The following is a 19,240-nucleotide window of genomic DNA, read 5'->3' as shown; positions in this document are numbered from 1 at the left end:
CCCACCGAAAGCCTTGCTCGTGCTCCTCGGGGGGCATGATGGTGGGCAGGAAGAGCTCCATGGTGCCGATGGCCTTCTGCATGACCGTGTCAAACACGCACAGCAGGGGGCGCCACTCGTCCAGCATCTCCTTGGTGGAGGATGCTGGGAAGTACCTGGAAGAAGACAGACATTGATAAGGCCGCTCAAGGAGAAGCGAAAAGATGCTGATGTTCATAGTTCTGAACAAAACTTACGGTCTGCAACTTTTGACCAAAGCCTTCAAAATGTGATCCAGTGAACTTGAAAAAAACAGAAAGTGAGAGTAAGTGAAAATCATTCAATTGGACTGTAAAACACATCATCAACACTGTCATGTCATTTGATTAACAGCACAGCTCACTTGGGGAACCAGACAAGACCCAGATGCTCCGTTTTGGAGTGGACCACCTTCTCGTAGATCTGGTGGAGTGGTCGCCATGGCAACTGGAGGTCATCCCTTGAAAGAAGTTCCTTTTTCCTGTTTGGGCAGGAAAATTTGTACTCACTAGTTGCCCTTTTTCTTGGAGCTATGACATCAGATCAGGAGGGTTTCTAAACAATATTCAAAGGGGAAAAAAATCGAATTCACTGTTTAATTGGCACACAATTTAATGGCTTATTACTCGGCCTGCGCAGTACTCATTTGCCAAGTTTTGCCCCTGAACTTAACTGCATAAATCCTTGAAAAAAAAAAAACATGCCAGACCCGCCACTATTTCCGTCCAGCAAATGAGGAGCAGACGCTCATTGGAAAGATTTGGAGAAATCAGCCATAATACGGTGGAAGAGCAACGGATTGAAGTAAAAAGACATCCGTCTTCCTGCTGCGAGCCGCGGCGCCATGCATTAAAGTCGTTGGCGAATACGTGAAGATGCGATGGCGGAGTGATGGATGCGGTCGTCGTGGCAACAACCTCGAGACAAAGGCCAAGTGATGAATGCTGACGCGACAGTGGCATCTGATTTAAGGGGACGTCATTGTGTGCGTAAACCGCACATTGGCGACAACTCACTTTCGAGCAAGGGCTGGGCAAACGTTGGTGCTTAAAAGCCACAGTTGGCTTTTAAAATGGACCGATGGCCCAGGTCAGGAGAAGATTTGTAAATGTTAAAGTTAAATTTGCATGTAAAATGTGGGCGCTGTCAGGTGGAATGCTTGCATTTCAGGAAATTTAAAAAAAAAAAAATGTTTTTATAAGAATAAAGTTGTGTTGGTGGGTTCATATTATTTTATAATGTTTTTTTTTAGTTTAAGCGACACCCACTTGAGGAGCTGAATGAGCAGCCGGGCGTAGCTCTGCATCATGTGAGGCTCCAAGCCGGGCAGTGTGACCAACTCATAGAGCAGCTTGATGAAAAGAATGTGGTCGTCTTTGCTGAACTTCCGGCCGTAGAGCTTCAGGAAACTGTGAGGAGGCGAAAGTAGGTGAGGTTAGGGCCACACTGAAAGGTCAATAGGTGCTCCCTGCTTCCTGTCACTGATTCATTTAGTCAAAGACGACATGTACAGTACAGTATGATGTCACTTCTCAAGGTATATTATTGGTCTCTAAGCTAACAATTCATTAGCAAAAAGTACAACTAGCTTTTCAAGTTGTAAACATATGCGGGTTGAGTTAAGAGTAAAATGGAAGAAATGGGCTAAAAATCTTGCGTGGAGAAATGAAACATTCTTTTAAGCCATTACAAAATGAATACAGTAAATTTCTGGTTGAGAGAATTATATTTGGGTAATTTAAATTGACTCTTCAAAATGGCCACCTGTACATGATGTAATTTCTACCAGCCAATCAACGAGGGTAAAAATAGACTTTGTCATACAAACGAATTACAATTATTTCATAATTATTGAATTGACACCCAAGGTAAACGATAATTATCACAAATATTTTGTTATCTTTATATAATGTTATCTTTATTATTTCCAAATAGTTTAGCTTAAGCTAAGAGTTACCCGGTTAGCAAGTAGCAAGTGAATTCGTTTGACTTCCGGTACTTACGAGAAGAGTTTCTTGCACCAGAATGCGACCCCGGGCCAAAGTTCCCGGAGGAGGACAGCTCTGGACAGGTTCGACTTGATGTCCGCCAAGAGTTCGGAAGCCTCGCTGTCCAGCCGGTCGGCGTACGGCAGCAGCCCATTATAGACGAGCTCCTTCTGAGGGACCACCACGGAAGGGCCGGCGGAAAGTGCACCACCGACGGTCATATCCGAATATTCGTCGCGTAAAGACGCAGAGAGAAGAGCCGATGTGCTGTCATAGAAGTGCTTTGGCTAGCTGGGCGACTAATCCAGGGGAGAGACACAGGGCGGAAGGCATGTGATCGGCCGAGGAGGGGGGGCGGGGGGGGGGGGGTTGGAAGTGTGTCACGGCTAATTGAGTTGAGTAAAGCCGGCTGGTAAACTCCAGTATACTGTAAATGCATTAGTGCTGGAGGCTAGCGTTTCCGTTCTGAGCCGCGGTGGCAGGTGCTGCGTCATCTCGTTTGCGTCATGACGCACGACGCCAGCGCGCCAAAAAGATTTGACCCAAACTACCCAAACCATCATGGTGACAAAAAGTACTCACTCTCTCTCCATAAGTAGAACATACTTGTGTGTATATATATATATATATATATATATATATATATATATATATATATATATATATATATATAAACAAACATTTTATTACTACATCAGTCGTGAATTTTCATCACTAATTGAAAATCAACTTGACATGCACATGATGAACGTGTTATACGGTACTCGCTTGCTACTGTCAAGTGAATATTCGGCACTACATATCCCAGAATCCCCCTTGAGCGTGCGTGTTTCGGTTAATCTGTAGAATATTAGGATCATGGCCCGTTAACTGGATTACTGTCTCGCTGCTGTCTCACTAACCCTGAACTGACTGACTGGATCAACTCACTCACTAACATCAACCTAGTTTTAAAAAAGTGAAGTGAAAGTAGTCTTTCTTTGCTATAGCATTTATTAAGTAGTTATTAATAAAATTCCTCATCCTTTTCCAACGTACTGTCTTTTGCGGTAGAGCTCTATTCTGGAGTTTCTCTCTTGTCAATCCTTTTACTCTAAAGCCCGTGTAATTCTCTGACCACAACATGCTTAGGAGCGTTGCGGTGCCCATAGGATTTAAGCGTGGCCCCAGTGGACTAGTCAGGCCCGTGATTGATTAATTAATTAATTGATTAAGAGGCCTTTGTCTGACTACTTGTGTCCTTACGGTGCAGTTTTGCTAGTCATGTATAGTGACAGGCAGAACAATTACATAGAAGAAAGTATACTTGCTGCGAGTATATCAGCTTTGTATTCAATTAAACAGACCCCACAAAGTAAATATGAGAGTCAATTCAAAATGAGTTCATTACGATTTTTGTTCGGTGACGTCACGAGAGATTTTTCTCATGTAAAAATGGGCGCCTTGCCGCAATATAAAGGTTTGCCGATTGTCGTGTATTTGTTGAAATATGTTGGCGTGCGCGCGTGCTTGTGTGCTTGTTGGCATTCTCGCACGCGTGCGCACGTCTGTGCGCTTCATTGCAGTCTGGACTGATGGAACAAGTGATTCATCGTAAATGATGATGACGACGACGATGATGATGACGATGATGATGCATATTTCACTCAGCAGGAGAGCGAGAAGAGAAAGATGAGACGATGATCCTGATAACCTGTCGAACTGCTCCTGATAATGGACCCCCTGAAAAGTGCGGTTTTGTCGGGGGGGGGGGGGGGGTTGCCATTGGTGCGATAACATCCATTTCCAATTAGTTATGCTCGGCTCACAAAACCAAATAATCATGATTGACAAGCTTAATGATAAAAAAAAGTAAAAAATTAAATAAGACTCTCTCTCTGTTTTTCTCTCTCTCTCTCTCTCTCTCTCTCTCTCTCTCTCTCTCTCTCTCTCTCCCTCCTCAAAGTGTAACAACTTTGGCCTGAACTCACAGAGCTCTTCCCCTCTCCGGTTTGCTGCGGACCCAACCAGCGCCGACGTGCCAGATGCTGAGGAGGCGACGGGGGAAGAAATAAGCGAGGGATTTAAACGTGGAAAGGGACGATGATCGGGTTACCGGCCTTTTCTCGGCTTCTCCTCTACGCGGCCGCTGTGTGCGCAGGTACCGCACCCTTGACACTTCATTAGATAGTGACGTCATCGAATCAGTGATTCCTAAAACTCTGCTTACTTGTCCAATAGGTCTTCATGTTGTGGTTATGTGTATTGTTGTTGTTGGCCATTATTTACCTCATGAAGTGTACCGCGCACACGCGCGCGCACGCGCTCTGGTCCACAGGTGTGCGCTGCGCCGACGTGTCCAACGTGACGTCAGCGGTGTGTCGCCCCCCGTGCAAGGAGTTGGTGCAGCTGCTCGCCGACATCCACGACATGCGAGTGGTCACCGGAAACCTTCTGGAAGACCTGGACGGATTGGTCAGATGGATATTTGTTATATATCATATTTTTTTTCATTTCCTTTCATCAAGAGGGTTTAGATGAGTGGTTCTCAAATTGGGGTACGTGAAGGCACTTCAGGGGTTACGCGTGAAATTTGAAAAAGTAGCATCAATGTAAAAAAAAGAAGAAACTTGATCACAGCAGTTGTCTTCTTTTTAATTATTAAATAGATTTCAAGATTGTTTTTTAAAGATTTATTTGCTCAATTCATTTTGAGAAAAGATCTGTACTATGATCCAAAGGAGGACACTTTATTTTGATTATTACATTTATGTGCACCATTATTTATTTGCAGTAAATAATTTCTTCTTTTAAGTTACTGTATATCTTTTTATTGGTAAACAATTCACTAGATACCACCACAAATGGAGCTAAAAAAAATGACAACAAAACACTGATGGCACACCACTTTTTCTCCCCAAAATGCTTTGCACGGGCTTCTTAGCTGAACAAAATATTTTCCATGAGTTACAGCTCACTATATGTTTGACACAGTATGTCACTGATTGATTCTTCAATTCAAATGTATAAAATAAGAAATGATGAAAAAAAATTATATATACCCTATTTAAAAAGCATAAAACCAATTTATCAAAAGATGGAAAATTAAAATTAGAAACAAAAGTGATACTAAAAAAATTATACTTTTTTTTTTTTTTTAAATGGTAAAACATGTTTATAAACATTAAAAATGCCATTCAATTTGCACATTTCTTATCACTTTGACATTACATTTAGATACCAGGAGAAGTCCTTTTACCGTACGATTGTGACAAACTCGTACTGGGTGTTCTTGTTTGTACTCACTTTGAGTTAAAAATCCAGCACAGAAAAAGTGACATTTTGGTCGGGAGGGCTGATTGGAAACACATGAAAATGCCCACTGCTGACATCTTTGTCAGACTTTGTGCTCAGCTGATGCCAAAGCTGAGGTTTATGCGGCCCGAAAAGAAAGCAGCGCAAATGGAACAAGTACTAAAATCCTCCGTCTTGGCACAAAAACGCTTCGGAACTTGATGGTACATCGAAACCAATGGTTCTCAAACTGGGACCCCGGCGAGGTCTGCAAAAATAATTAGCAATTTTATTAAAAGTTGTGCCGGGCAAATTTATGTTGAAAGATTACAAAAAGTAAGTCATTTGGGGGTACACGTCCTTGGAAATATTTTTGCTGGACCCTCACATTTTAAGAACACTTCATCATCGCCGCGCCTCAATGAAACTCCGTCTCTATGTTTTTTGTCTCGCCAGTTAAAAGAAAACGAAGAGATGCGCGTCACTATGGCCGGACTCGGGGTCAGCGGCGGCGGGAACGAGATCACGTGCGTGCAGGACGGACGGGCGTACGAGCACGGCGAGGACTGGGACGTGGACGGCTGCACTTCCTGCGCCTGCCAGGTCGGCCCCGCGCATTGACCGCGTTGCCGGTTTGCGTGGGAAAAAAATTGCCGCAAAAAATGCTCTTAAATATTCAAATGCTTAAACCGTTTTTTTAAGACGCTGCAAATCGGGTTCGTTGTATTAGAAACAGCGAACGCTAATGTTCTGTCCGCCACATCTGTTCCATGCTATCCTTTTTCTGTACAGCACTTATTCTTTAATATGCGTCCTCCCAGAATCTCTTTTACTTGATTATGTCTGTCATGATCTCATTCCTCAAAGTAACATCTGGCAAAACTTTTTTTTTTTTTGGGGGGGGGGGGGGGTCTAACATATTGCTCCATGTTTGATTACTGTGGTCTAGTACGGCAGGGTGCTGTGTCATCAGGCGTCCTGCGCTCCGGTGTCCTGCGTCAATCCGTCCTTTGCGGAGGGAGAATGCTGCCCCGTCTGCCTGAGTGAGTCAACATTTACCAGCAAAACGTCTACAATCACAAGATGCTCGCCCACTCCACAGTTAAATAGAACCTACTGTCAAAAAAAAAAAAAAAAAAAAAAAAAAGAGAATCCCATTTAAGAAAACCAGAACCTGCCTTGTTTTTTTTTATATTGGAACCACAACATTCCATAAGCAGAACACTAGACTTAAATGGAATTGAATTTCTCACTAAAAACAACCCATCCATCCATCCATTTTCTGTACCGCTTGTCCTCACAAGGGTCGCGGGGGTTGCTGGAGCCTATCCCAGCTGGCTTCGGGCAGTAGGCGGGGTACACCCTGAACTGGTTGCCAGCCAATCGCAGGGCTAAAAACAACCAAAACCTTCAATAACCGAATCAGAAACAACCACTTAAAAAATTTGGAAACTTCCATAAACATAAATAGAAATTTTTTTTTTACAGAATGTTTCAGAACCAGAACCCCCTTTAAATGAAACCCCAACCTGCCACCAAACTCATGCAGAATCCCCCAAACCAAATCAGAACATCCCACACAAAAACACCTCCAACAACCCAAACCAGAACTTCCCATTTAACAGAACCACCCCCCCCAAACAAGAACAAGAACCTTCTACAAACCGAAACAGAACCTCAAAATGACATGTTTTAAACGGAATTGTGGTTTGTCCGAGAAACTGCAAAAAGTAAAGCCATCCTCCCAAACGTGCATTTTCTTTTTTGCGTCCTTTTGTGAAGACCAAGCAGACGGCTGGTCCCAGTGGTCCCACTGGACCGAGTGCTCGTCCACCTGCGGCCGCGGCGGACAGCGGCGGGGCCGCTCCTGCAACGCGGCGTCCTGCCCGGGCCCGCCGCTTCAAACCCGCGGCTGCGCGCTGATCACGTGCGAAGGCGACGGTACGTTTTTCCGTCTCGGGTTTTAATTATTGGACGTCTTCCTTGTGATTGGCGGCGCACGTGCGCGCCCAAGGACGCCCGATCGTGCGAGCGCTCCGCGTGAGACGTTCAACAACTCAAAATGCATTTGAGAGATGACTATCCTAATTGGAAACATGTTTTTTGCTCTATGACTTGTATATGCATGTGGTGAGGTTGTGATGTTTGGAGAATTTTGCCGGCTTTAGGGAGCCACGTGCACGATTTCTTAAGAAGACGGTTAAACTTTGTCGTCATGCTCTGCCCACAAGAACTCAAATTCTCGGCAATTTCATCTTGTCGGTCTATCGGATAGACTGACAAGATGAAATTGCCGAGAATTTGACTCTATCCAGTACACGTGGCCTACATTTAGCCGCAATTGAGCCTAAAATGGTCACTTCAAAACAAAATGGCTGACTTGTTTCTCTATCTATTTGTGATAGTAAAGCTATAATTGCCCCAAAATTTTTTTGTGTTTAGCACATGCTGACGTAAGCTGGAGTCTTTGGTCCCCTTGGTCTCCGTGCACAACCACATGCGGACACGGTAGCATCGCACGCGTCCGACTTTGCGGCGATCCATCGCCGCGGAAGGGATCGGGAGGATGTGGGGGCGTTGCCGCGGAGACGAAGCCTTGCAACAACACACTCTGCTCAGGTGAGCGCAACCAGGTGAGCTCACGTCGGGTGGGAAAATGCTGACAAGTGGTTTGTGCGTTCGTTTATGTGCAGTTCCAGGAGGCTGGACATCCTGGTCCGAGTGGGGCCAATGTTCCAAGTCATGCGGGGGCGGTCTTTTGAGTCGAGAGAGAAAGTGTTTGAACCCGGCGCCGCAATATGGCGGGAAGCTTTGTGCTGGGGATGCGTTGGACTACGATGCCTGCAACAAACGACCTTGTCCTTTAGGTAAACACCTCCCGACATCTCGTTTGTATTTATCTAGGGCCCGACCGATATGCATTTTTTTAGGCCGATGCCGATTTTTGGCAGAAAAAAAAAATACAGATTACTGATTAATCTGCCAATTATTTAAAAACATATATTTAATGCATACAATTGTGTTCCCACAGCATTTGTGTGTGAATATTCATTATTTGAAGGAAAAACACTCTCAAAGTCAACGCTAACTTCCTGTTAGCATTTGATTGGGATCGTCCCTTCACTTTTAGCATTAGCGCTAGGCTAGTAATGTTTTAAGAACGAAGCATGTTTTGTATTGAAATATACAGTGGATGTAATTCTTATTGTCATGCGTTTAGTTTTACTGGGGTGTCATTAAACAGCTTAAAGGACGCTTAGGGACAACAGAATAACCAGCATAAGATACGCTACACACTTGCTAGTTGCTAATGCTGCGCAAGCAAAATGGTGCATTCAGGGTACTTTCACAGCGTCGGAAACTTTGGCTTTCTTCAATGAAGAAAGGGGAAAATAATCGGCCATTTGGCTTAATTGAAGGGCAATAATTGGCCGCTTATAATTGGAGGCCGATTAATCGGTCGGGCCTTATATTTATCACCTGAAAAAATGCAAATTTGCACTAAATTCCCTAGCCTTAATATCTTTGTTTTATGTTTCAACACTCACCTTTAGAACTAACTCTTTTTTTCCCATTCAACTTGATGATGGAGTGCCTCATGGCTCTTATGTCGTCCCACTTTCATTTCTGGAAAATTTAGGACAAGACTGTTAAAAATAAGACCTTTTGCTGTAAGATTTGGACTGCAGATCAGGCTTCAATGATACAAACACATCATCTTGTCTGTTTGGGATTCACCTTTTTTATTTTGTCTTCAGACCCGTGTCTGCGGTCCACGCCGTGCTTTCCCGGGGTGCACTGCACGTCAGTCAGCGACGGCTCGTGGCAGTGCGGGCCGTGTCCCCTGGGTTCCCACGGCAACGGCACTCACTGCGAAGATGACAACGAGGTGAAGCAGAGTTGTGTCGATAAAGTGCCAGTAGGGGGCATCGACGAGTCTCCGGCGTGAAACTGCTTTTGTTTCTGCAGTGTGAAGTGCAGGGAGTGTGCGTTACGGAGTGTGTGAACACAGACCCCGGGTTCTACTGTCTTCCCTGCCCTCCTCGATACAAAGGCAGCCAGCCCTTCGGCCTCGGCCTAAAGGAAGCCCAAAACAACCGGCAGGTATGTTTTTTTGGTTTTTGGACCTCCATGGATGACTTGCCTTGGGTTGAGCGACAATCCTGATGCGGGGCTACTTTTTTGGTCGCAGGTGTGCGCTCCGTACAATCCTTGCAAAGACAACACGCACGCCTGCCACAAGCACGCCGCCTGTTTCTACTCTGGCCTGGCGTCGGCGGTCTTGTACAAGTGCGTGTGCGCCGTCGGCTTTGCAGGCGACGGCTTTCTCTGCGGCGAGGACGGCGATCTGGACGGATGGCCCAACGGCAGACTGACTTGCCAGAGGAACGCAACATATCACTGCCAAATGGTAAGCTATAAGCTTTAAGTCATTCTGCCGCCCAAACCCCGTGACCGAACTGTTGATTGGCTGCAGGACAACTGCCCCTCCGTGCCCAACTCCGGACAGGAGGACCTCGACATGGACGGACAAGGTGACGCCTGCGATTCAGATGACGACAACGATGACATCGTCGATGAACGAGTACGCTTAGGCACTGGAGGATTTCAATGCACACACACTCTCAAAAATGGTCAATTTGACCCAACTTTGACTCAAGAAATGGGTCTTTTAAAGGGGTGTGCCCAAAAAATTTTTTTTAATTGTCAATTCTCATAAGAATTGCAATTCTCATTTACTACGATTTAAATGTCCCAAAATCGATTTTGTAAAAATTATTTCATACCGTCTTGCCCTTATTTGTGTGTGCCGTTATTGGGTGCGCTGTTCATGTTGTACACGATTTGGCCACTTAGCGGCAGTGTGGTTCCGCACGGTCTGATATACTGTTCAGTTGTCGCCACTTTAGAGAGTAGAAGGAAAAAGTCACGATCAAGTTTTTTTTTTTTGCAGCATAGGAAGAGCATATGCCTGCGAGTAATGTTAAGATGCTTCGCTGTATACATTTCTGGAGCGCTTTGTATGATAAAAGTGCCACGAGTAGCGCGCTAATTAGCGTTAGCAAGCCAGACTGGAGTAGATCATGACGATTCTTTGCACTTCTATAAATTGAAGCAGAAATCATTGTCCATCAAAGCATTTTAAATCGAAAATCTTTCTCAAATCGGATTTTTAGTGTAAAACTACTTGTAAATTTTGTCAGATCCTTTACTTGGGTCAAAAAATGGGGTCATTTTGTACAAAACAACCCAGAACGTTGGGTCAAATTGACCCATAAAGTGGTTCGGTCCATTTTTGATCCATTATTGGGTTACTTTTGATCCAATTGCTTTTAGAGTGCACTGGCTTCGTTAAACCCTTCCTACGTAGTTCTTCGAAGGTGAACTAATGATGATGCATGCGTGGCAGGACAACTGCCCCCTGGTGTACAACCCTCGACAGTTCGACACGGACCAGGACGGCGTCGGGGACCGCTGCGACAACTGTCCCTTTGACAGCAACTCGCTGCAGACCGACACGGACGGCGACGGCGAGGGAGACGCCTGCAGCGTTGACATGGACGGAGATGGTACGAAGTGGACCTTAACACTGGACCCGGGGTTCGACTTTCAAGCCGATTTGCAGTGAGATGTACTGAAAAGTCGGAAAGCGCCACAGTCTGTCATTTGCAGAGGTTCCAAATGATGGGGACAACTGCGCGTTGGTCTACAACACTCAACAGAGAGACACGGACTTGGACGGCGTCGGGGACCAGTGTGACAACTGTCCCTTGCTGCACAACCCGCTGCAGGTAAGCAACATAAGTCCTCGATCTAGTAAAGAGTTCAGAGAGGAAGATCGACCCAAAAGGCGGGAAGGCAGATTTCCAGTTTCAGTGAAGTAAACATGTAAGAATAAAAAGCAACTCTTGAGTGACGTAAGGATGAAATTGCATCGAGCGTCTTCTAGTTAGACTCTGACAGCGACCTGGTGGGGGACCTGTGTGACAACAACGAGGACATTGACGAGGACGGCCACCAAAACTCCCTGGACAACTGCCCCTACATCGCCAACAGCGACCAGGCCGACCACGACCGGGACGGCAAAGGCGACGCCTGCGACCACGACGACGACAACGACGGCGTGCCCGACGACCGGGACAACTGCAGGCTGGTGGACAACCCCGAACAGCTGGACGCAGACGGTTAGAGGCTTTTGCGGGTCGTTTTTTAGTTAGGGCTGGGTATCGATTCTAATTTCCTCAATCGATTCGATTGAGAGTTCTGTTCCATTTTTCACGATTCGCTTCAGTTCAAGCCGATATCGATTAGATACGGAACATCAATTCTTCTTAAATGTCAAGGACATGATTAAAAACTCCATAAATATTGAGTTCCAAAGTCAATTTTGCGGAGGCCGTAACTGGACAAATGATTTTGTTTATTAACTCATTCACTCGCAGCCTTTTTCACTGAAGTAACCCCTTTCGCTCCCAGATGTTTTACTGGATTTTGACAGATTTTGCAAGGCCCACATAATATTGTGTTCTATTGCTATAAAAACATGGAACCTACCAAAGGAAAGATGAGAGTCTCTTCTTTCATCAGGAAAAAAAAAGTCATAAAAAGTAATAATAATAATAAGTAAAAAAATAAAATTTAAAAAAGTACTGCAGCAATTAGTGTTAGAATATAGCCAAGTTTCATCAATATTCACATTCCTGGTGAAAACACTGTCAAAAAGAGCTTATTGCACTGGCTGATCTCTTATACTCTGCTGCCACCTGCTGGTCGTTTTTGTAATAACTACCATTGCTTTAAGCAACCTTTTCATGTCAGAAGCTGCATTTTTTTAAACTACATGAAATACATTTTTGGGGGGAGTGAAGGACAAAGTTGAATTTAATAAATTAATAAAAGAATACAAATAATAATAATACAATAAAAATAATAAATAAATTAAAAAAAAATTTTTTTGAAAGAACTAAAACTAATAAAAACTAACAGAGCCACCCTGAAAACTAACTACATTTTAAAAAAACAACAACGGAATAAAAACTAACTATAATGAAAACTTCAAAACTATAATTCCCTCTCAGGCGATGGCAGCGGAGACGCCTGCTTCGACGACTTTGACAACGACAGCATTCCCGACGCGCTCGACCCCTGCCCGCTCAACAGCGACATCACGTCTACGGACTTCCGGAAGTTTCAGGTGGTTCTGCTGGACCCGAAAGGCACCGCCCAGTCCGACCCGCTGTGGGTGATCCGCAGCCAAGGCACCGAGCTGCTGCAGACCAGCAACTCGGACCCCGGCATCGCTTTGGGTAGGCCTCAGCCGAACGCCATCAACATTTGATCAAAAAAAATGCCAGCAATAGTAAATGAGTCGAACAGGATATGACCAATTCAACGCGGTGGACTTCAGCGTGACGTTTTACGTCAACACCAACCGGGATGACGACTACGCCGGCGTCGTCTTCGCCTATCAGTCCAGTCGACGCTTCTACGTCGTCATGTGGAAGCAGGTGTGAGCGCTCGACATCGCCACCTAAATTTTTGTTGTTAGCAGAGTGGCTAACTGTCTATGCTAACTTAGGTATTCAACTGACAGATGACAACGAGCTTGTCATAGCTCACCTACAGGAACAGACATAAGCATAAATGCTACAGTAGGTTTATTTTACCTGGCTTGTTGCTAGGCAGAATTCACAGGGCACAATCACTTTTGCCCCGAAGGCCAATTTAAAAAAAAAAAAAAATGCAAATGCCTTGTCGGTTTCTTTCGGTGTTGGACTGAGGGCTCCTCCGTTCACTTCCTTTATATAGTGAATAATATATATATTAGGGGTGTCAAAATAAGTGCGTTAATTTTGAGTTAATATAAAGTTCCTTTAACGCCACTCTTTTTTTTTTTTTTACATGCGATTAATGACCGCCCCTTACTTGGGAATTCCAGTTGCAACGCAGCAGACACGTCCACGTCAAAATTTTGCAGTAATAATAATGCATATTATTGCGGAGACTGGAATCAAGTTGTATTTGACCATTTTTAAAATGTGCAGAATTTCACAAGTTACTTTATGTTAGATTAGATGGCTCTAAATATGAAATGAAAAATGCACTGAGCTGTCACTGTTTTACAAATGCAATTATGCCATCTAGTGGCAGAAAAATTACCTCAACACAAATCAATATCACATTCATTTTTTTGTACAATACAGTTCATTTTAAGTCAATTTGATGAATTATTATGAAATTACTGACCCTAGTGAGGAATAAGTGGTTTAGAAGATGGATGGATGTATCAATGACTAAAAGATGCAGCCATATTCGTTTAACATTTTTTCCCCTTTTATGTTAGCAAGAGTATGAAAACTTGGGAAAAAAATATTTTTCATTTGATTGTACATTTAGAACAGATATAAAATGTGTGATTAATCGTGAGTTAACTATCGAGGTCATGCAATTAATTACAATTAAAAATTTTAATTGCTTGACACCCCTAATATATATTATTTATTAGGGCTGTGCAATTTAATCAAAATTATATTACAATTTCACTTATTACACTCCACAATTACAACATCAGCATAATCGTAAAAAAAATAGATTATTAATACAAATTTTGAGTTTAAATTTACACAACTGTAACTTTTTTTTTTTAAATAACAAATTTAAAATATTTTGTTTCATTCAAAAGGAACTTGCATAATTATCTTTTTTTTATTATGTCTTAAAAAAAAAGTTTTGTACCAAAAAACAATAATAATAATATTTTCTTCATAATCAAGCGTTTCTCCTAAAATGCCAGCGCACAACTTGCATTCCTGACAACAGGTATCTCAGGCCTACTGGGAAAAGCGACCCTTCAAGGCTTTCGGAACCGCGGGCGTCTCCATCAAACTGGTCAACTCCAGCACGGGACCGGGAGAATACCTGCGCAACGCCCTGTGGCACACCGGCAACACCCGCAACCAGGCCAGTGACAACCTCCCACTTGAACCGAAAACAACGACGCACGCAAGCTCAAACGAAACACGCACGCGCTTTTCTCACCTCAGGTCCGAACCCTGTGGCACGATCCCAACAAGACGGGCTGGAAGGACTACACGGCGTACCGCATGCACCTCATCCACAGACCCAAGACGGGTTTCATCAGGTATGGAAATGTGATAGCGATTAGCCCAACACCCTTGAGCCCAAGTGTCAAGCGGATGCACTACAAGATGTGTAATGGGTTCAAGCTTGGCCGCCTCCCCTTCATATTTTCACGGTGAGCTGCCATAAAAAAAAAGGAAGCCCGACCGGACTCGTTTATGAGCAGACCTTACAACACAAAAGGGAGCTACTTTCCATCAATGCACATCTTGCCCTGCAAACACAAAATGGTGGGCAAAGCCGTTGTTGGGCTTTTAATGTGAAGGACACAAACACTTTTATATCTGTGAATGGTCGCAACAAAGCTGCGGCAGCGGCCATGAACAGATTTCATTTGACAACATCCTCAGCACAAGGAGAAATGTGAAAAATCCACACAAAATATGCTTTCCGAAAAGGCCTTCGACAACAAAAATGTAGTCATGTATAATTATTATAATTTGAAAACAACTGAATTATTACTTGAATTATTTTTTTTTACTGTGAAATATATATAAATTATTTAATAATCATCTGTTCAGAGCAATTGAGTGAATTACTTTTTCATTTTTCTCCCACATTTAATTTTTTATTTTATTTTATTTATTTATTTTAAAATTTGTACATAACAGATTTCGAATTTTCATATCTGCTATATTTAATATTGCATATATGAATGATCTGAATTTGATGTAAATAGTTCATTACTTATTTCATGGAATTACAAAATTTTTAATTAAATGTTTAATTTTTTTTTTTTAAATCATCCATTGATTATGAATTAGTTACTATTTCAGCTAAAGTATCCATCAAAGGGGTGTCAAACTTATTTTGTCACTCGTAAGAAGAAGAAGAAGAAGTTACTATTTGGGAACAAGAAAATGCTTGCAATATCTCCATTTTAAATTTTGGTACACATTTTTGCAAATATTATGAGAGTTGACATGTTTGATTTAATCTCGCGGGCCACATAAAATGATGTGGCGGGCCAGATCTGGCCCCCGGGCCTTGTGTTTGACACATGATCGCTCAAATTTAGCCATGTATCATTCATAGCATTATTTATTAATTATTGTATTATTTATTTAATGTAATTGTTATATATTGCATTATTTTTTAAATGATTGCATACATCTCATTTGCACATTTTTAAATGACATTCACTTCTATCGACTTGCACCGCTTTATGTCCATGCCTTGTTTTTCCTCGGGCAGGGTGGTTGTGTACGAGGGTCGGGAGATCCTGTCGGACTCGGGCGCCGTTTACGACCACACGCTGGCCGGCGGCCGACTGGGACTGTTTGTCTTCTCCCAGGAACACGTGCTCTTCTCTGACCTCAGATACGAGTGCAGAGGTACAGAAACAAATCATCGCAAATCCCGTTTGAATATCCGTTTCATTTTTGTTTCCATCCTCAGATAACTGACGTTTGCTGGGACAAGAGAAACACATCCAACCAATCAATTTGTCGATGATCAATTTGTCTGTTTTAGTTTCAAAGCAATTTGCTGAATTTGATGGCTTCCAATCCATTTGCTTGTCACTCAAGTTTGTAAATTATTTATTCCCATTTGTGTATGGAAGACGTGCATTCTTTGGCAGCTGTTACTACAGCAACGTGGTCTACACTGCCATCTAGTGGTCACTTTCTGGTAAAATAAATTAAAAAGGTAGGCTACCGTTGCACAATGCATAAATAATTATATACTGAACATTTAAAGAGTGATATGTTTCTTATTCAAAACATATTACATTTTTCGGGGGGGGGGGGGGGGTATTGGGGAGGCTGGAATGGCGTAATGGCATTTGCAATGGCCACAAGATGGCAGCAAAGCACAACTTTTGGCTCACTGAAGCTCCTCAGCTCACTTTGACATACAGTAGTTCCTTGGTACCAAGATGCCAAAAGATGGCAAGAAAACAATATTTGTTGTTGTTTTGAAATGCAAATGTTTTTCTTCTTTTTTAAATAAAGAAGTTTGTAACAGTTACATTTTTTTTGGGATCATATTCCTCGGCACATCTGAATTCTCGGGAATTAAAACGAGAATAATATTCAGTTTAATCAAATAAAGAAGCATTGATTTGGGTAGTGTACCTAATCAAGTGTCTCATGTTTGTCCTTTGTTGTGATTCAAGCCCAAAACCAGTTGAACCGGTTCAAGTCGGTCGCACGCACAATTTTGTTCCCCCCTGCCGATGATTCAAATCACTTAAAAACAACAAAACCAAATCAGAGTTACAATCTTTCAAGTAAGGATGAATATACACTTAAAAACGTGTTTTACGGCGGACATTTGAGTTCCATTGCCCTTTTAAAACAAGCACCTGTCCAGGTGAGTGACGTCACCACTTCCTCCTCGGTGATGTGACGAACAAGGAAGAAGTCGCCACCGCCGGTCGATTTGGTTCCATTTCTTTCTATTTTGAAGCGTTTTTTTTGTTTTGTTTTGTTTTGTTTTTGTCTCGGTTTCCACGCTATGGGGGGCGTCTGCGCTCGCTTCGCCGAAGACCACCGGCCGGTGCTCAACTTCGCGCTGCTGGTGCTCGCCTACGCCGTCTACGTGCTGGTCGGCGCCGGCATCTTCTCCGCCATCGAGCTTCCCTACGAGATCCAGCTCCGCGATGAACTGGAGGCCACTCGCCGGGACTTCCTGGCCAACAACACCTGCGTGTCGGACGCCAGCCTCCGGGAGCTCCTGGTCAGCACGCTGAAGGCCAACAACTATGGCGTGTCGGTGGTGGGCAAACGAACCCATCGCAACTGGGACTTCGTGTCCTCGCTGTTCTTCACCAGCACCGTGCTGACCACCACAGGTGAGGCTTGTTTGGCAATCAAGTGGCCCACTTTTTGGGGTAGAGCGAGCAGGTGTGTCGACTGGGAAAGGGGGGAGTCCATTTTAGACGCTACGGCGCGAATGTACACAAAATGGCCATTTGAAGGATCCACCAGCGGCCATTAAAAATGTTTGAAAAACATTTGACCAATGACAAGGCATTTTATAGGGCTACACCCCCCCCCCCCTCTGTAAAATAAATGTACATTTATGTTAATCATTAAGGTATATACAGCTAATTATGCGACTGCAACGTAATCGTACAATTTTTGTTACTGAATTATGTAAATCAAGTATCAGGGTACAAATGTAGCTATTGGGGGGTTGTTCATGAGTTAACATAAAAAAGCTTGTGAGACATAAAACAAAAAGTTTCCCGATTTCAATTTATGTTCATTATTTTTCTGTAAAACTAAAAGCGAAGTGGATATATTAGTTAGTGTTGTTGCCCCCCAAGTGGTAGGTACTAGGTTCGAGTCCCACTGTCTCCATTTGGGGTTAGAAAATCAAAACTTGTCAAGAAGTACACTGTGAGAAATTAACACCCAAAAAAAGGAATGAAAATAATACTTTGTGGTTAAAAGTAACAACAAAATTGTGAGAAATTAACACAATGAAATGAAAGGAAATAACACTTTTAAGTGTTAAGAAATAACACTGATAATGTGGAAAAAGTAACACTCATTGTTTAAATTAGGTAACACTGTAAAGTGTAAAGAGTTCAATTGTATGTGTCAAATAACACCTAGGGGTGTTGTAATTTTACTCTACCAAAGAGTACACATTTAAAAGTGTAAATTTAACTGGTGTGAACTATATAAACTCAGGGAAAATGTTAAATTTAACACTATGGGAGTTAAATTTACACTTACGATTTTACTGTGTGCAGTGACAAGGAATTGGACTCATTACAAATGCATCTGGTACATTGACATTCCATGATATGCTGTTGCTGTACCTGAAATGACACGCAAAAGTATTCTTGAAGGGAATAAAAGCTGCACGTCCCCAATACATTTGTTACATGTTCCAACAAATGTGAATAAAAAAAAAAAAGGCTACACACTCTTATTCTTGATATAAAAAAAATAAAATAGACAAGATAAATAACTTCAAAAGTGTTCCACCCATTCATGTGACCTCCATCTTGTACAACTCCAATAAAAATAAAATAAAATAAATGAACAAACCCTCTTACTTGGGAATGCGGCTGTGTTCATAATGAACCAATAACAAACTCATGTTAAATTGGAGTCAGCATAAACCTGCCACCGTTCAAAGTGCCTGTGATTAACCTCAAATGAAATTCAGATGTTCTCGATGGCGTTTGCTGACACTTTTGGGAGTCACACGGGGACTTTTTCTCGACACTGTAGGTTATACTTTGTTCTTTTATGTGATGTATGACATTTGAAAGTCACCTCTTACAACTTTTGTTCGTCGAGCCTTTGTCGGCTTCCTTGTCACTTGGATGTTGACGTGTGCGTTTGTGTTTAGGTTACGGCCATACCGTCCCTCTGTCGGATGAAGGGAAAGCCTTCTGCATCTTCTACTCCGTGGTGGGGATCCCGCTCACCCTCTTCCTCCTGTCGGCCGCGGTGCAGAGGGTCATGATGTTGGTCACCCGCCGCCCCCTGGCCCACTTCCCGCGCCGCTGGGCCGTATCCAAGGCCAAGTTTGCCGCCATCCACGCGGCGGTCCTCGCGGGGCTGATGGCCTTTGCCGTCCTCATCGTCCCGGCGTGGATCTTCTTCGCGATAGAGCAGGACTGGAACTACCTGGAGTCCCTCTACTTCTGCTTCATCTCTTTGGCCACCATTGGGCTGGGAGATTACGTCCCAGGAGAGACGCACAGTACGGAGGACAATCCTCATCGGCAGTTCTACAAGCTGATCATCACTTGTAAGGACAGATGCTTTTGTTATTTGATGAAAAACTGGCATTTTGAAGTCTCATGTAAAAGAGTGTTTTGGCGCCATCTAGTGGCATTTTAGTGACAAGTA

At 43.2% G+C, this 19,240-nt stretch overlaps 3 protein-coding genes and 2 long non-coding RNA genes across 10 annotated transcripts in view; 2 read left to right on the top strand and 3 right to left on the bottom strand.

Moving 5' to 3' along the window:
* The window catches only part of LOC147156359 (proteasome activator complex subunit 4B-like), a 31,407-nt gene extending 29,028 nt beyond the window's left edge, over positions 1 to 2,379 (bottom strand). Inside the window, exons 1-5 of the mRNA XM_086064384.1 lie at positions 2,022 to 2,379; positions 1,287 to 1,427; positions 383 to 499; positions 237 to 281; positions 6 to 155 (exon numbers count right to left, since the gene is read on the bottom strand). Of these exons, the coding sequence (XP_085920510.1) occupies positions 6 to 155; positions 237 to 281; positions 383 to 499; positions 1,287 to 1,427; positions 2,022 to 2,227 (659 nt within the window). The 5' untranslated portion in view covers positions 2,228 to 2,379. The remainder of the gene's footprint in view (positions 1 to 5; positions 156 to 236; positions 282 to 382; positions 500 to 1,286; positions 1,428 to 2,021) is intronic.
* Positions 2,017 to 16,132, top strand: LOC147156357 (thrombospondin-2-like). Of its 6 annotated transcripts, none has more exons than XM_086064387.1 (22): positions 2,017 to 2,335; positions 3,660 to 3,735; positions 3,979 to 4,146; positions 4,324 to 4,460; positions 5,736 to 5,882; positions 6,229 to 6,322; positions 7,062 to 7,220; positions 7,722 to 7,898; positions 7,973 to 8,146; positions 9,038 to 9,168; positions 9,249 to 9,383; positions 9,472 to 9,690; positions 9,757 to 9,864; positions 10,690 to 10,849; positions 10,953 to 11,071; positions 11,230 to 11,464; positions 12,359 to 12,586; positions 12,657 to 12,787; positions 14,100 to 14,240; positions 14,324 to 14,421; positions 15,615 to 15,754; positions 15,819 to 16,132. In XM_086064387.1, exons 3-22 carry the CDS (start codon positions 4,089 to 4,091, stop codon positions 15,824 to 15,826), a joined length of 2,799 nt encoding a protein of 932 aa, XP_085920513.1. In that variant the 5' UTR covers positions 2,017 to 2,335; positions 3,660 to 3,735; positions 3,979 to 4,088; the 3' UTR covers positions 15,827 to 16,132. The 6 variants fall into 6 exon arrangements, with proteins under 6 accessions (XP_085920513.1, XP_085920511.1, XP_085920515.1 ...); XM_086064385.1 differs by having other exon boundaries at positions 3,952 to 4,146; XM_086064386.1 differs by having other exon boundaries at positions 2,033 to 2,089; positions 3,952 to 4,146.
* On the bottom strand, positions 2,718 to 4,346 carry LOC147156358 (uncharacterized). The gene is made up of 3 exons (XR_015091686.1): positions 4,275 to 4,346; positions 3,977 to 4,033; positions 2,718 to 3,728 (listed from the first exon to the last, which is right to left on the bottom strand). It is a non-coding gene; the product is annotated as an uncharacterized LOC147156358 (long non-coding RNA).
* LOC147156356 (uncharacterized) lies at positions 8,886 to 17,348 on the bottom strand. The gene is made up of 3 exons (XR_015091685.1): positions 16,729 to 17,348; positions 9,018 to 9,149; positions 8,886 to 8,906 (listed from the first exon to the last, which is right to left on the bottom strand). It is a non-coding gene; the product is annotated as an uncharacterized LOC147156356 (long non-coding RNA).
* LOC147156355 (potassium channel subfamily K member 1-like) overlaps positions 16,597 to 19,240 on the top strand; it is a 4,077-nt gene continuing 1,433 nt past the window's right edge. The window contains exons 1-2 of the mRNA XM_086064399.1: positions 16,597 to 17,217; positions 18,735 to 19,139. Coding sequence (XP_085920525.1) covers positions 16,881 to 17,217; positions 18,735 to 19,139 — 742 coding nt within the window. The 5' untranslated portion in view covers positions 16,597 to 16,880. The remainder of the gene's footprint in view (positions 17,218 to 18,734; positions 19,140 to 19,240) is intronic.

This window comes from Leptonotus elevatus, chromosome 20 (genome assembly GCF_054856555.1).
Source record: "Leptonotus elevatus isolate MCC_2025b chromosome 20, RoL_Lele_1.0, whole genome shotgun sequence".
Taxonomy (NCBI): domain Eukaryota; kingdom Metazoa; phylum Chordata; class Actinopteri; order Syngnathiformes; family Syngnathidae; genus Leptonotus; species Leptonotus elevatus.
Note: the sequence above shows the minus strand (reverse complement) of the source record. Positions and strands in the feature narration are given on the sequence as shown.

Excerpts from the sequence above, each read along its gene's own strand:
- LOC147156357 (XM_086064387.1), top strand. The coding sequence starts at position 4,089 with ATGATCGGGTTACCGGCCTTTTCTCGGCTTCTCCTCTACGCGGCCGCT. Across the intron at positions 9,384-9,471 it reads AAGCCCAAAACAACCGGCAG|GTGTGCGCTCCGTACAATCC; the intron begins GTATGTTTTTTT and ends TTTTGGTCGCAG. Across the intron at positions 12,587-12,656 it reads GGACCCCGGCATCGCTTTGG|GATATGACCAATTCAACGCG; the intron begins GTAGGCCTCAGC and ends TGAGTCGAACAG.